Here is a 17,859-nt window from a genome sequence, read left to right as displayed (position 1 = left end):
AGTACTAAAGACATAATTGCCCTTGACACAGTTTTGAAAACAAATGGGCTTTTGCATTCCGTAGGAAGATGTGACTTTCAATTGCATTGGTCCAATGAACGGTTTGGTACGTTTGCCTATGATGCTTGATGTTGGAGGCAGCCATTTTGCATAACATAGTTTGTGACCCATTTGTAGAATCAGAATTAGAATCATGTTTATCCGGTTTGGTCATACGTACACAATACAAATATAAATAAAAGAAAAATTAATGTGAAAAGTAATGCAGAAGATAAAATGCTTTCATGTGATGTACTCAAATATATCTGCCTTGGAATAAAAAAAAACTGGTTGTATATGAAAGCAGTGCAGTAAGAGAGGCACTTTGAGTCTATGACTATAATTAGTATTAGACTTGCTCTATTTAGCTTGCGCTGTGCTGTAGCAAAATCTGAGCGGCAACTACCTGTGTTACAATTGTGATATTGTGATTCACATTCCAGTCCAATTTCCATGATCAGCACGCTCCGTAAATAATTACGTATCATTGGACACTGTCTTGACTCTCATCATAAGGGGTGTGAACTACACGGTTAATGCTTTCGAATAAAAAATCTTGGTTAACACCTCTCTGGTTGGTATTGATATTCCTATCATCTTAATATGGGTGGATTGATTGTGTGCTGTGGTTTTTATGTCATACTTTGGCTCGTGTCAGTATGTCATACTAGAACTATACAACTAGAACTAGTACTATTCATTTTCACCAAATTCGCAACTAGAACTAGAACTACTGATTTTTCAAATTTTGCAACCACAACTAGAACTAGAACTACTCAGGTACTCATTTAGGGAAAAAATTCATGAATAGAACTAGATCTAGAACTGCTTGACTTTACTGCATAAGTCAAGATATACAATTATGTTTAGGCCTTTATACACTCAACTTCAGCTATACTATTGTGAATCCAATTGATACTATAATTGATATACCATGTTCTTTCAAATTCTCTACTAGTTACTGATGATTACCCCTGACGAATGTCAGTCGAATTTTTTTTTCCAGTATCAAAACATTGTTCAAATGTATATCAAAGTTTTGCACCACCAAGAAGCTCTTCCAGCTATATGTGTATACATTTGCAGTCTTTTGTGCCATGTTCTCAGTTCAAAAGTGGAATTGGGTCTTTTGCTAACACTTTTGTAAAATTTCTGAAACTACACTTGCAGTATTATGGTAGTATGGGAGATGCTCTGACACCATGATTTCATGATAGATAAGTTTATGTTTCCTCTACTTAATGGGGCTCTGCGGCTTTGTAATTAGGTATTTGCTTGGCTGTACACATGGATATTCGCATCCTAACCCCTTTGCTAAAGAGAGTGCAAACTAATTGCCATGCTTGGGTCGTTTTGGGTTGGAGTACAGCGGGAGCATGATACTGACACAGTTTGGTGTTAGTCTTGTTTGTTTAGCTGTATCTTTCAAATACCAGGCCTTGGTTTGTGCTACGGGGCGAGCTCAACTCTGTAGGCTATCAGACGCGCGATCTGACTAGGGCACTGCAATGTATCATAATTGATTTGGGCAGGGCCTACTATATTCAATATATAATATAGTAGGAATATAGAATAGAATATAGTAGGCCCTGATTTGGGGTTTTAAGTAATTCATGTTTTAGGAATACGTGATTATGTGGACTCACGGCGTCATAATTTGTATCTTCATGACGACTAGGGAAGCCGATATTGTGAATCCGATTCTTTTAGCCTATGATGGTACACCTTTCGTGTTTAATATTTGTCCTCAATATTTCAACTCTCTCGAACGTGTTCGCTGTTCGCGTTACTATTGCTTATTTAAAAGGTAACTTTTCGCTGCAATACTAGTTTTGCCTTCATCAAAGTACCTTAACCTGAAAACTTAGGGTACGGAACCTCAATATACAATTGCATAATATATTCATATTGAATTAATCCCGAGTATATGCTGTTAAGACCTTTTGAAATCACTATTAGTTGGTGACGTTTACCTGCCTGCCGAAAATATACGGGTTTGTTTCAATATGAATAAATCATGCAATTGTAACCTGCCATCATTTCATTCTCAATAAGTCTAGCAAAATTAATTTTGCACTCGATTTTAAAATCCTTCTCGCGTACGCTTTGTATTGCTAGATTTGTGACCATCGTCGTTTTAATCCGCACAAAAATATCGCTTTTCTTGAGTAGGTCTTGTGTTGACATTTACCGTCACAGAGCGCTTTCTGATCGACGTAATAGAACGAAAACAATCCTGATAAGATCTAGGAGTGCGGTTCACGAGCGTCCCGGCCAGGTTACGACATTGTTGAGCTTCATGAGTTGCCGGGGCGGTTTTTAACAAGTGACCCTGACAGGGTTCTCACGAACTTTTCCGAGCGCAGATTTTCGTGCGGTTTCCTTTTCCGACGCGGCCTTGGACGTCATTAGAATCTGTTTTTGCGATGATAATTAGACAACTGTATAATTCTAGTTACAATTATAACGTGCCGGTAATTCAATTTCAATCTAATTCGTGAAATGTATGGATGGTCCCATTATCTAATTTCTGGTTTTGACCAATTGGAATGGCGTGAAAGCTAAATATCCGCCACGAAAGTGCAGTTACGTGATTTACACCCCGCGATATGGTGCAAATCTAATAAATGTACCTTTTTTCCAACCACGGATTTATGGTGCTCTTCCAAAAATCGCGTTTGTGCTGTGATATTGGATTATACACAATTAAAAAATATATTCATATCGAAATGAACCCGAATATGTCCGACTGAAACTCGTCAAGGGTAATCGTCAGCAACTAGTAGAGACTTCGAAAGAACTTTGCATATCAGCTATCGTATCGTATCACCAAAAATATTATTCGATTGAGAAATCAGGTTTTAATTTTCGAAGGACTTGAAGAGACTCTTTGAGGTAAAAATATCTTGAATATGAGTATTTCGGTATGAGTATTATAATTCATTTGCATAACCTACTAGTTAGCGATTCGCGATTTTGACGACGTCTATTTCGGTTCTGTGACGTCACACGGTTTTTTCGTGGCAGCGAATTCGGTGTCGTGTTGTCATGGAGTTTAGTTTTTGGTCGTTTTATTGATAGTTTCCAGCCGTGAACACTCGAGACAAAGAGGCCGTCGGTTCCGGGGTTAGTAGAGCGAATCCTCTGTTTACACACACGATCGTATTCCATTTTCTGGCCGCGCCGAAGTGGTATTAGCCCCAGAGGTAGATCTACATTGGTGGACTCAAAATACGACGATTTTGTAACCCTTTCTGTCAACACATTGTGTTTAGGAACAGTTCATGTTACTTAGTTTTACGTTAAAATCAACTGATGCATTGTTGCCGTATTTTAACCACGGGGTTGGACATGTTCCGCGACACTTTCAACGCCTAGGTGCAGACAGTCCAGTTGTAGAACTAGAATATCTCGCTTTTCAAAACACAACTGACTAATAACTGATAATACGAAGTTCTGAATTACAAATGAGCTAAGAAACATTTGATATAGAATCGGCATTGCAAAAGGCCGGGATTTCGACCCAGAAAAACCACCTCTGGCTACCCCGCTGTTAGTAGTCATCATCATTGGTAGTGATGACTCTGAGCTAGCAATGGCTTCCAAAACACCACAAACAGAATACCGGTATCACGATTCACGCCAAACGACGACACGTGTTTTCCAGTTCTTCGGTAACTTTTTTTAAAATTTGCATCCAGGACTGCAACTACTCGTTTTTCAAAATCCGCAACTAGAACTACTCTAAAAACCAGTGGTTAGTTGGCCGTCATAAATAGATGAAATCATGGTCCAGTAATCTCCAGTACAGTCTGCTTTTAGTTTGACGTAAATGACTTTCGAATAGCCGTCGAAATACCGTTACACAGTTGTGGTGTTTCGGCGTACTTGATAGAGCAATATGTTTTCTTGTATTTAACCGAATGAAAATTTACATATGATAACATAAAATTGTAATCTCGAACGTTGACTAGTACTTGGTCAGTTCTCAGTAGTAACTGGTTGTATTTTGACTTGGATGTGGACATGGCGTTTTTGACGAGTAGCGCGCGCTCCGAGAAGCCTCTACGAAATATTATTATCTCCCCGTCAGATATATCATGCGCCATCATCTCTTGTTGTAAAAACAGCGATAGACGCGATTTTGTGACTCATCCGCGCCGTTCTCCCGTATTTCCCATGGCTTGCGGGATGAAATAGGCGTTTTTAACATTGCTGCACGGTGATATCACGCGCAAGGGAGGTACGCGCGTACCCGGAGTCTCAGCATCCTGTCGCGGGGAGTCCAAGACGGGCGGCGAGCTTGTGGGTGACTTGATACTCGTAATTACAGCCCAGGCGATATCGCATTATTGAACCGATACCGATACTAGCACCGATAATTCGTAAAGCTGTCCTAATATACGCTCTGAAGGTGCCATACCTTGAATATCGGCCGGATATTTCGGGGCTATCGGGAAGGTACCAATTATCGGTTTTATCGCCTCAAACATCCTGCATAGATCTGGTTCTGCCTGAGACTAGTAATTGCCAGTCCCGCTAAAATTTGGATAAAAAGTGTATCAAGCTTGAACAAACATGACGTCACACGGCTCGACATTGCCGATAATTTAATCCGTCGAGATCGGAAATAGGCGGACGCTTATCGCAAATTTTGCGCTCAACGGCTTGCCTTACCGGCCATTACGTATTTCACGCGCCGTTTCGTACATACCTGTTCTGCTGCGTTGCTTCGCGGACGCGTTTCTGAATTGGAACGGGTTCGCGTGCGTGTTTTGGAAAATACTTGTCGCTATATGATAGTATTTTGCTGGTTGATCGCTTCGCCGCGCGCTTGAAAACCAGATTGCGTTGTTACGCGTTTGCGACTCCCAGCGCGCGTGTAACGCTACACCTTTATCTGGTTTGTTTGGGAAATGTTATCGCACCTGTCATAAGTTACACGTATTTTTCGCCAGTTTCGTAACTTTTGACCTTTGCGAAGATGCCTAAATATCGGAAAAGGATACCTTGCAAGCTTTCACGCCCTGGAAAGCGAATTTTACCAATATATATTCGCTGTAACGTTGATAGTGTTGTTTGTAGCTTTTCTTGCACCTTTTCTGCGTCGATATGCCCGTTCCCATGCAACAGCCTATGGTTCTCAACCGCTTCAAATGTGCTACTGGTCCGCGAAATAGATTTAATTTTATTCTCAATTGTGAAATGGATGAGGTTGAAGCCTTTTCCGTGAATTAGATATATGAAACACCATATTTTAGAACGCTTTCTGATCTGATAATAGAGTTCACGGTCTAGCTTCGACTTATCATATTTTAAAATTCTGCCAATGTTGTAACCAGCTGTTTAACGGTAACCAGCAACTGGCACGAGACCACAGACCAGTCCAGTAACATATCAAATTCGACGAAATTTGTCAGTACAATTAAGCCACATTTGCCAGTATAATTAAATCTAGCAAGACACTGTTAAAATTACAAAAAGTCTTCAATGTAATCATTGAATATATTCATATTGAAATATAGCCGATTGTCAGCCGAAAATCACGAGAGTAGTTTATTTCAATATAATATCACATCAATTCAATATAATGCAATTTGTTTTTGAGATTTTACCGTTCCGCTAACCAAAAAGGATGAATGCGACCGCACTATGCTCTTAACATCGTTTTCAATACGATCAATCTGGTATAAGACCGCGACCGTTTACGATAGGAAGTGTCAATGTTCAATTTGTTCATCCCCTTAACTGCCACGCACCCGTTTCCATTCGCTCTAGTCTCGATCCAAACGTATCAAGGAATGAATTATACGCTCCTAATATTTGCGCGCCTTATCGAAGCCGAATAGCCTCGATATCGCGCGAACCTCTACAGAGTATATACGGCTCGCTTTTGTTGACACAACCGCCCGAAGGAGGGTCGTCAATATTGTTTGTCGCTGTGATAGAGCGAGGATATCATTATTCGTCATAATGCCGCGGAATTTCCACTTGATAATCGCCATTCACTGCTTCACAATTCAGGATTACTTTCTTTCAAGTCGCTCGAATGTTGTTCTTACCTCAAGTCATGGCGATTGTATCGCGCTATACCATCCCAACCTCGGCCATTGTGTATTTCTGGCGGCCGACGCCATTTTTATACAGATTGTGACATGTAAATCGTGATGTACGATGGTTAAGATGGCTTTTGAACGAGCGTTGCGCTAGAATCTTTATTGTCACTCAAGAACTATTCGATTATTTGAAATTTCATGCCGGTGACGTCATATTTGGGTACACAATCGTTGATATACAATGTTCTCTACTACTTGCTGACGATTACCCCTGACGAGTGTCAGCCGAACGTATTCGGGGTTATATCAATTGGATATACTATTAAATTGTATATGGAAGTCTTGCACCCCCCAGGAGTTCTTCAAATCAGGAACTGTGAAGTTTCTCAATTACCATATCAGACCCGTCTGAAAATGATGGCTCGTGGGACATGTCGCGGATTTTGATGATTGTATGATGGTCGGCAGTTTGAGAAAATACGAAATCACTAAAATTTAAAGGTACGGGGCTCGTAATGAGGCCTGTTTCTTGGATCGCTCCCTCAAAACTCATTCTTTTAAATTGGGCTGTTGTTCATAACAAATTCATATATGTACCTTTAATGCTACCATGGAAATATAATGTCAGTTCTGCGTCACAATGGAGATAATTTGGTATTATTTCGACCGCGCCTGGTTCTTTACACCTTGTGACAATGCTGTGGGTCCATCGACTTCTCCTAAATGTCATCCCCATAAACCTGCGTATCTTTGTACTGTATGTTTCGTATGGTACGATTCGACAGTCGAAGTTCTAAGTTCCAAGGCACTCATCGCGGAATATAGGATCCGAACTATCAATTTCGCTAATGAGTCAACTTTTGGTGTAAAAATGAGCGTCTAATATCAGTACTTGAAAGAAATCGTGTATCAAATTATTAGAACTAACACTGCAATAAAGTTATGTTTGTAAACAATGCGCCGGTGTTAGATTCTGAAGGCAAATGTCGACATGTCTCAATATACTTTGAAGGATTGCGAGCGACAGATGGAGGATTAACCTTGATTTAACGATATGGATTGTTGCGTGACAATGTTGATTGAATGGTAATGCGATTCATCCCTTTTCGAATCAATTCTTCTCTCCGTTTCCGGCGCTTTGCGTTTGATTGATCGACGCCATGTCCATTTAATTGAGAAGTGTTTATGACGGGTTGGAATTCAAATCATGGCGGTTGCTGATCATTGAAAGTATGGGAAGAGCTATATTATCGACGAAAATTGTGGTTTCGATATTATTTTCCACTGTGGCCGTATCGCAACATGTATTACAATGGTATGCACGTTAGTGGAAATGACATATCTGAAAAGTCGTGAACGACCCACAACACTGCCACAACGTGCAATGAAATGAGAATGGCGGGGGAAAATACCAAATTATATTTCATGTGGTGTAGAACTTGCATTATATTTTTTTGATTGCGTAAATGGTACATATTTGATCTTACCACATCAAATAAGGCTTCATAATGAGTCGAATCAATCGGATACTTGGATCCTGCCCAGCTATGCTCGCAATAAGACGCTGGTAAGCTTACGGAGATAAGATTCCATCCCGTCGGATATTATCAACGGATGACTGGCCCCGTAATATGTAAAGGAAACCCGCCAGATGAGAACGAAAAAGCGTTTAACACTCTACCCACGCCTCGCGTGACCTCTCCTAGCAGATTTCTATTCCGTTAAATAATTGCGTTATAAAGGGTCATACATTTAGCGAAATTTATATGCGCGGTGTGATCATCGCTCTCGCCTACAGGCAAAGTAGCACGAGCGTGGTTCTTGTCGCTAAATAGTTAGGGAAGAAACCGAGTCTCGGTGATAATTTCCACACCGAAATTCTAATGGATGGCCTGCGATATTTCTACTCGTAATTGGTGCTAATGGCGAGCCGGGGAATGCCATAATTTTGTGAATTTTCGGGTTAACGAGATCGGCCAAAGCCGTATTTATCTTCGACTATCTCGGGTTTATCAGTAATTAGACACACCTGTATTGATACGAATATGGTATTACGGCGAGGCGAATGTAAGCGATCATTGGTAACTCGCGGCCGATTAGGATTTGCCACACGCAGCGTGGTGATGTGATTACGGACACCCGTCTGGAGTTGTTACATTCGAACTGTGATGGTACCGCTATATTTGAATTTCCTTTACTGTGTGCCGGTCAGACTTGGACAATCTACTGGATTTTGAAAATGCGCATTTAGAATTAGAACTACTCGCGTCAAAACGCGGATTAGAACTAGAACTACTCACTTTTCAAAACTCGCAACTAGAACTAGAACTACTCAATTTTTAAAACTCGCAATTAGAACTAAAACTAGAACTGCTCACTTTTTAAAACTCGCAATTACTAAAACTAGAACTACTCACTTTTTAAAACTCGCATTTAGAATTATAACTACTAGTATTTCGAAATACATAATTACCACTAGAACGACAACCATTGGAATTTTCAAACTGCGCGATCAGAACTAGAGCTATAACTACTCAGGTTTCAAAATTCGCCACTAGAACTAGAACTACTCAAAAAAGCAGAAGTTAGGTGACCGTTTACCAACTAGATTAGCGGTTTGTGCGCGTCTGGCAGCAAGCTCACGTGACCCGGATAGGGCGAATAAAGATTTGAAACCCGTAATTGTAATCATCGCATCATCCAGGCGTCGCAATTAGCAGCAATATTTTCGTTCCCTGTCGCTAAATTACAGTTTACCGCAGGTGGCCATTTTCGGTCTTTTCAAAAACGTGATACCAAAAAGCCATTTATACGAACACAAAACATCAAAACAGAGCACATTTGTAGCGAAATTCGGACCGGCAGCCTGTTGAAACCGCAACATTTTTCGTCGACGTCACAATGACAGTAATTGCCGGGCCCCGAACCAGTTAACTGTGGGAAAAGAGCTTTAATAGTCACACGGCTTCCTAACTTGAGAATGCTGGGCCTCAATTCGTAAAGATATTACTGATGTTAATGATGAGCCCGCGTGTGTAATTAGCCGCTGGGAGCGAAACCGTTTCTGAGCGCTGTTGCATCATTATCTTAACGTAGGGGATGTTTTCCTGTCGATACCCTGACTTTATTCACATGTTGTAGCTAAGATCATTACTGTTATTAGTAACTTAACGCATGCTATCTGCAATTTGCAATTGAAGCGCGTACAAAAGCGAAAATTGCAGGATGCAACTTCGCTACTAACGTAAAATCAGTGATGGAGTCGCAAATGCGTACAATCGACATTGTTACAGTAAAATAGTAACTGGTGATTACAGCCAGACTTGTGCAAACTACTCAATTTTCCAAACTAGCAATCACAACTAGAACTAGGACTACTCATTTTTCAATATCCGCAACTAGAACTAGAACTACTGGTACTCGTTTGTCAATATTCCCAACTAGAACTAGAACTACTCATTTTTCAATATTCGCAACCAGAACTAGAACTACTGGTACTCGTTTGTCAATATTCCCAACTAGAACTATAAATTTCTAAAATTCGCATCTAGAACTAGAACTACTTACTTTTCAAAACTCGCGACTATACTACAAATAGAACTACTCATTGTTCAATATTCGTTACTAGAACTAGTCTCAAGAAGTTGTTGTGGGTTGACCATCAATTGTTAGATTGTTAGTTTGTACGGTTGTTGTGACAACTGACAATATCGCTCACAAAATTGATGCAAATCTACCCAAACACTCCTTCCCGCTTGATAAAAATGTTTATAGGAAGTTGCTCGGGTTCAAAAAATGTTGAAGCAAGACCGGAAGTAGACAAATCCAGTTTGAGTACTCCCAAAAATTCGTATCTTACCACCGCTTATTTGTGACTTAGAGTACGCGCATGTCATAAGTGATGTCTACATGTCTTGTATGTGGGTTTGTATGTATCTGCGTTAGTTGATGACCCACCCGCACGCAAGAGCTTCACGTGAATATTTTCAATCCGCATTATTGTTAGTTAGCTATACACGATGGAGCATAGATAATGGTGAAATGAATCATACATATTAAAACATTCGCGGCATACCGAATATTATGACAAATGAGAAAGGGTGCGTGTTTTGGACAGCGTCATAATGAATCAAATCAGCGCGGCTTCGTAACTGTTATGTTTGCAAATTGTTAATGGTTGCATTAAAATCATTCAAGAGTCTCTTGTAGGTACATAGCCTCAGAAGTAAGTTGAATAAATATTAATATTGCAATAAACGTGAATGTTTTCGGCTGACACTCATCAAGGGGTAATTGTCAGCAACTAGAAAGCTATTCAAAAGAACTTTGGATATCAACAATTTTATCACCAAATATTACTCACCGCAGGTATCATGTCTCGCAGTTGGTTACATTCAATTTACTATTTTTAGATTATACAAGAACGCCTTCTGTTGGCATAAAATCATCAGCAACTAGTAAAGAATTGAAAAGAGCATTATATATCGACAATCATTCAACCGTCTGAGTAGGTTTGCAGCGTTGCTAGAGTTCTGTGACGAAAATTGTGTCGCAGTTGCGTCGGCAAGTGGTTAAGTGTACCGACTCCAGCGCCTTCCTTCATTCCATTCTAATATCAAAAGCCTTGTCCATCCTGATTTGAACTGTAGCTAATCTGATTCCTTACATTTCCAGGCCAAAGCAAACGCGGGTGAGCCTTCAAACAACGATCGGCTGGAAAGAGGTGAGCGAGCTACTTTTCATTGTGATATATTTCTATGCTCACATTTTAATTCGAATCTGAATTATGGTTTTAATGAAAATGCTACAGGAGAACTGTGTAATGCGAAACGAGCCAAGCCTGGCGTGCAGACATTTTTTTCCGTTCTCGTGCTTACGAGAATAATCTCTGATTTTATATGAACTGAAGTTTTTGCGAATTCAATATTTGTAATTCTAATTCTAATCTAATTCGGAAAAAACTGTAGTTATAATTCCAATTGTAGTATATTTTCGATAAAAGCTTTGTAGCTGTGAGAAGGAACTATGCTTGATATGAACCGAACTTCATTTTTGTTGTATTGCTATCTATTCGTGAATTTACTTCAATTTCCAAGTTTTGCGAATTCAGAAATTCTAATTCTAATTCTAGTCTTATTTGGATCAGAAACCTTGCCCTATGCAGCTATCGTTTTTATTGTAATCTAAATATGTAACAAAACTGTACCTATCATTCCAACTGTGATTACAACAATGTTCCTTTCAGGTGACGCCCGCGATGACCCCAAAGTCCCAGGCAGACCCTACATTTACCCCACGGATATCGGGTCCATCGTTTCGAGCATTCCCTCTTTCTTTCCAAACGGGGGCCTACCGCCAAACGTAAGTTGGCTTTGAATACTTTGACGTTGATGTAACCGGTCGCGGTAGCTTTGACAACGGTCTGAAATCATTCTCCCGCGTATGCATTGTCGCCGAGTATATATTAGTCGCGAGATACAAAGAGGTAATCGCCTAATTAGAGAAATGACTCCTCAAATTTCAAATCGGTTAATTTGTACCCAGGCTAAAAAGCGTTGATTACTGATGTAGATAGCAGAATTTCGCTAATTTCTACAGCGGTTTACAGTCGCGATTGTATAGTTGTCATGCCGTCATGTTATCGCGTGTTAGATAATATTAAATCCGAGAGGATGTCCCTATTGACGCGACGTTTGATAATTGTGACGTTAGCCAGGCCTGTTCGTGGGTGGCTTTTTCGATCGCTGAAAGACGCGACCAAGGGCCTTTGTTTTACTCCGTCTCAAGGCTGTGGTGTTGCTTGTTCCGATTAGGCTAGCGCAATTATCGAGGGCTTAACGCCACGTCTGCAGTCGATCGAACTTTTCCGGTTGTAAAGTTTATCTCCCGTTCAATGGGTCGCCGATCGAAGCTGCTTGGGTAATTTTGCCACTTTGTCAGACTAGACATGTACGAACCATCTAGTTTTCTCGAATTCTAATTCCAATCTAATTTAAAAAACTGTATCTAGAATTTTAATTGTAATCTAATTTATAAAAGATGTGAATTTTCTGCGTGTCTGCCTGATAACCTGTGTTATGTTGTGCGATGTTCTTGCGGCCATCGCTAGCTCAGAGTCATTGCTAATAACAGTGGCGTGTATAGCCAGGGGTTGGGTTTTGGGGGTCGAAACCCCTTCAATACTCAATTCCAATCAAATTTCAATCAAATTTGAAATTGCTGAGTTGCTTCGGAATTGAACCTACTCAGTCGTGTTTTTGTTAGTTGTGGATCTTTGAAAGTCGTTAGGTCTAGTCGGGGCCTACGATAAGGATCGTAGGCCCCGGTCTAGTTCTAGTTCTAGTGGCGCATTTTGAAACTACGATAGTTTGTGCAAGTTTTGTCTTTCGTGATTCGACCGTATATTATGTCGTGACAATTTTTGCGAATCATCGCCGTTCTTCTGTAACGCTCAGAAACTCACTGTGCGAAACAAGTTTCAGTATCATGCATTAGGAATATGAAATCGTATTTGGACTGTGGATATAATCGCGTCTCGATTGGCTCACAGTTTGAAAACCACGGCTACGCGCACCTGCGCTGGTAATTCCATCCTTACGCTCAAGTTGAGGTCAAGTGCTCCGATTCCACATAATCCTCACCCCACCTGTTTAGCGTCTATGGCAGTACAGCACCGTATCTAAGGCTTTGGCGATAAACACGTTGACGTCAGAGCTCAACACCTCCGAGATACTCGCCCCGTGAGAAAACGGTTTTCGACGACTTGGTGGAAATGACGTCATTGAGATAGATATGTAATCTCGCACGTCAAGTTTTTGGTCGCTGGCAATTCGATATGTTCGAGGGAAACTATTAGCACGCAATGCCACTAGGACCTAATTTATGAACGAAAATTATGGTTTCGATAGTATTTTCCACTCTGGAAGGCTGTAAACTTAGGTTGGCCGTATCATAACATAAGAAACATGTAGTACAACGCTACACACGTTACTGAAAATAACATATTTGTGAAGTCGTGATTAACCCACAGCATTGTCACAAAGTGCAATGAAATAGAAATGGTCTAAAAAGACCAAATCATTTTAATGTGATGTAGCATTGTAGTCTTTGGGGTAGCATACGAGGTGCAATATTTTAACTCTAGTTCGGCAAAGCTGAAATTTTTTAATTGTCCAACTGGGCTCAGCTGAAGCACCCGATTTTGCGCGTTCGCACGTATCATTTTGATCGACATGCGTAAATTCGGCGGGTAGGCGTGACGAGGGAGAGAAATTCGTGTCGTATTCTATTGCGGCCGGCGCGAGCAATCTCCGTCCGCACTACACAAATACGCGTTTCCATTCCGCATCTATGTATATTGAAGTTTTGTGCCTCCTAAAATCTGCTCATTGTCCATCTATTGTATGATATCTACGAATAATATTTGCGTTCTTCTGTCATAACTACATTAATCGCTTGTTATCTGCGCAATATCAATCCGGGCCTTGGTATTTTATCTGCGTCTCACTATGTGCGCTAAGTGGGAAGGAGAGGTCTTGAACTTTTGCCGTATCTGGTTCTTATTCCGCGGTCGACGTGTTGTTGGCGGTCGGCTATCTCTCTGCGGCCTGACTCGTCATAATATTTTATCGGATTTGCCAGTGACGCCGTTGACTGTTGTGAAGGCAGTTGATATGTCGGACATCATAATTGTTTTATCGGGATTTAACGTACAGGTATCGGATCGTCCAAGAATTCCTCCTCCTCAAACATAGAATGACGAAGCCTTATAATTGAAGAGCTTCTCGGAGGTATCGAACTTCAAAATATACAATTGAACAATATATTGATAATAAAATAAACTTTAATATTTTCGGCTGACACTCGTCTGGGGTAATCGTCAGCAACTAGTAGAGAATTGATAAGAACATTTTATATATATCAACAGTTGTATCATCAAATATCAAAACTAAAGTTAATAAAATGTCTGGCATTTTCATGATGTCAAAACACGGTAGTAGGGATCCACAGAATTATTATTATGTGAATATTGTTGTATTATTTTAAATAGTTTGTAGGTGTCGAGATGTAGCCTTTCTAGTTTATTTCATGTTCAAGCATAGTAATAACGCTGTTAAACTGAATGCTGTTAAGTTTTGGAAACTCGACTTAAGCTACTCGCCATATCTTTTCAATGCTGGCCGAATATATCTTTTTTATCGGTATCAGCTCGAAAATCCCGTCCGGGCTCCAATCAAAATCTCTGCGCACAAAAACGGATCCTTCTAAAACGCGGCTTGTGCCGATGGTCGCAAACGACAGTCGATTTTGCTGAATGTCGATGAAACTGAACATTGAGTCAGCGGAAATCTTTACGGCGACCGCGATAGGTTCCCGAGGCGAATCAGACAAACATTTTTTGTAGGTTTCTCAGCATTTGTTGCGTGTTTCTGTATAGCGGTTTGAAGCCACGACGCCGTTGCTAGACGCGTCTTGAAATTGCTATCACACTTGGATAACTTGATAATTAAAGTGTCTAATTAGAGAGGAATGTGCTGGATGTAATTTGTGTAATGTCTCTGTGCTCTCATTTTAATTCTAATGTAATTTCTGGTTTTCTGGAAAATGCTGCAGAACTGTACAGTGCGAAACCAGCCAAGCTTACTCTACAGACATTTGCCATTCTCGTGCCTGTGTCTGTGAGAATAAATTCCGATTTGATATCAACTAAACTTGAATTTTGATCTATCATTGCCGCAAATTAGTCGTGTACAAAAATTGCGTCTCTGCCGTAATATCAATCGTAATCCATTCTTGTTGTCTAGGCTTATTATATCGAAATGCCGGTAGGCGTTAATACAATTCTAATCAATTCGTTAAATGTTTCTGTGCTTTAATTATAATTCTAACATTATTTCTGGTGTCCTGAAAAGGATACAGTAATTCTAATGAAGCTTGAAGAACTGAAAATATTCTAGCTGTCCAACTATTGCTCGCTTCTTTTCCTTAGTGGGCGGATATGTTTCGAAATGGCGAGTGTCAGCCGAAAATATCCAGGTTCAATTCGATATGAATATACTATTCAAGATATCTATCGCACACGGATCCCAGCAACCCGCTTTTTTGAAATCTGCTTCCGAAACTGCTCGCAATGAATGTATTTGTATATCCTGCTTCCTGAGCATTGTCGACGTCACAGCGTACAATCGGACGCGTTGTCGCGACCGGATGCGGGATTAACGAATGTCACTCGACGCAAAGTGCAGTCGAGTTCGTGTCTTTTGCGCGAGCAAGATCGCCACCTGTGGCGGACTCCTGCTATGAAATATCCGTAGAGTAGCGGCCGACGAGTATTTGAATTGCATTTTTTCGAATTCTTGTAAAGGTTGTATGAATATTATCTACTATGAACACTAGGATTGTTCAAAAGTAAGTTTTTTTTTCAAATTTTACTGGCTACTTGATAAAATGGCTAGGTTACCTATAAAAACGCTGCACACCAATCTTGGCTCAATTCCAACCTATAGAAGAATTGCAATATAAGAAAACAGTTATGATTTATTTATTATATATATATGTAACATTTTTTTCAAATTTTCCTGACTTCCCCGTGAAATTGTTAGGTTGCCTTCAAAAACAATGCACTGCAAATTTGGCTCAATTCCAACCCGTAGAAGCGAAGTTATTTAGGTGCAAAATTTAGGATTTCTAATCACTGTATTTACGGTGGGTAGATCTATAAGCTATAACTTGAGAATCTGCCACCGTAAATACTATTTTTTCAAATCCAAAATTTTTGACTGCTACAACAATTATATAAAACGATTACCCCCCGACGAGTTTCAGCCGAAAATATTCGGGTTTGTTACAATATGAATAAATATTCAAATGTATATTGAAGCTCTGTACCTTCAAGAACCTCTTCTAATAGTGAATATACCATAACACAGTGATTTAGTGATTTTATTAATAATCTTGCTACCCCTGCCAGCTAAAAATATTCGGGTTTATTTCAATACGAATACGGTATGGCATCCAATTGTATATTGAAGTTACGTCTGGAAATAAAACGCGACAAATTTCGTGTTCGTAGGTTCGTGCGCGGGTCGATCCTTATCGCGCGCGGCTACCGTTCGTTCTTATCAGCAATATTATCGCTTATCGTTACCTGTACGCCATAGCCCGCGGGCGTTCTGGATCGCTCAGCATTCTGATTCAATTTTCGGCCTGTTACGCTGCGTAATAACCGCTTAGCGCTACCGTGATTGTGAGATGTAAGGCGAGTCGTAAATACAGTAATAAGCCCTGTTATCCTGCTTAATAACCACTTTTGCTGCTAAGTACATGCGATGGGCTGTTGTAAATGACTCACAAGACTGGCGACTTTATTCATGCTTTCGATAAGGCGTTTATAACGCGTTGGTAACGTAACAATATACGATATTGATACGGGTCATGTTCGTTTTTGATAATGACCAGCTACCGGCAGCCTGTGAGTCTAGTCGACGCCATGTTGGAAATTGAGGGCACTGTCGTTACATCATGAACCGATTCGTTTTGGGCAGATCTCTGCAGCCAATATATAGCCATCGTCAGCAACTAGTAGCGAATTGAACCGAACGAGTGTCAACCGAAAATATTCGGGTTTATTATTCAATTGTATGTTGAAGGTTTGTACCAGAAATAAGCGCTTCCAACCCAAAATCACGAATGACACTGTAAATAGGTAGGATTTTCGAAAATATATATTCAGATAACACGATATAAAGGCTGTATCACGCGGTTCTAATGACATTTTCATTGTAAAAGTGACGTAAACTTATCCCAAAAGTACGTTCTGCTTGAAGTAAGTAGTTTTGCGTGAAAAAAATGGTTGTCAGACTTGGAAAACTACAAAAATTTTAACTTTTCCAAATTAGATTCGAATTAGAATCACGGCTACAAGGTTTTTCCCAACTTTAAATTAGATTTATAGCTACACAGGTATTTCCAAATTAAAATAATAATTATAGCTACAGTTTTTTATTCCAAATAATACAGTTCTCCTGTAGTATTTTCTGGAAAACCTAGAAATTAGATTGAAAGCAAAATGAGAGCAAAGAAACATTTCACAAATTAGGTTACAATTAGATTACCCGCATTTCGCTGTAATAAGTCTAATTAGACAACTAGAAATATCAAGTTGTCCAAGTCTTATACTTCGGAAAAGCAGATGTATTTCATTAAGGACCACCTCAGGTTTTGAGTTGAACGCTACATTCGTAAACTCGTCGCTCTACGTGAGTCAAAACGCCAGCCCGTGGCGGTGAAGTCTCCCAATATCAACTCGACTGTTCCCGCATAAGATAAACAACGGACTCTATACTCATTTCCTATCACAAGGATTGTGTCGCGTCGCTCCGAGAATATGAGCGGAGGTTCGACAAAGGTATGAATGGAGACGCTGTTTTGACACTGTATCGATAGTTGTTTGTAAATTCTCGGGTGTTTAAACGCGCATTGAGTAGAGGGAGTAACTAAATCTAGCCTTATCGGCGTTAAAAATGTCTGGTGACGGATGTTGTTAATTACTGTCCCGTGTCCCGGTACACTCGTTTTGTAGAGTCACAAGAGCCTGGCGATTGCACAACTGTCGTTGTCGTCCAGGGCTGGGGACAATGATTCGATTATTAATCAAGTAAGAAAGATTTTTCCAAGTACTGAAGTAATACGCTCGTTGCCACTAGAGTTAATCTATCTATGATAATTATAGTTTCGATACTATTTACCGCTATGAAAGGCTATA

The 17,859-nt window shown here is 40.1% G+C and overlaps 2 protein-coding genes across 7 annotated transcripts in view; both read left to right on the top strand.

Moving 5' to 3' along the window:
- The window catches only part of LOC145459003 (glutamine--fructose-6-phosphate aminotransferase [isomerizing] 2-like), a 97,953-nt gene that overhangs the window by 26,129 nt on the left and 53,965 nt on the right, over positions 1 to 17,859 (top strand). The window lies entirely within an intron of this gene.
- LOC145459004 (transcription factor 7-like 2) overlaps positions 1 to 17,859 on the top strand; it is a 45,375-nt gene that overhangs the window by 4,015 nt on the left and 23,501 nt on the right. For all 4 annotated transcript variants that reach the window (XM_080337526.1, XM_080337525.1, XM_080337528.1 and 1 more), the window contains exons 2-3: positions 10,770 to 10,818; positions 11,341 to 11,456. In XM_080337526.1, the coding sequence (XP_080193652.1) occupies positions 10,770 to 10,818; positions 11,341 to 11,456 (165 nt within the window). The remainder of the gene's footprint in view (positions 1 to 10,769; positions 10,819 to 11,340; positions 11,457 to 17,859) is intronic.

Source organism: Botryllus schlosseri, chromosome 16, assembly GCF_051294905.1.
Source record: "Botryllus schlosseri isolate E-star chromosome 16, Bs_hap1, whole genome shotgun sequence".
Classification (NCBI taxonomy): domain Eukaryota; kingdom Metazoa; phylum Chordata; class Ascidiacea; order Stolidobranchia; family Styelidae; genus Botryllus; species Botryllus schlosseri.
This window is presented reverse-complemented; position numbering and strand designations above follow the sequence as displayed.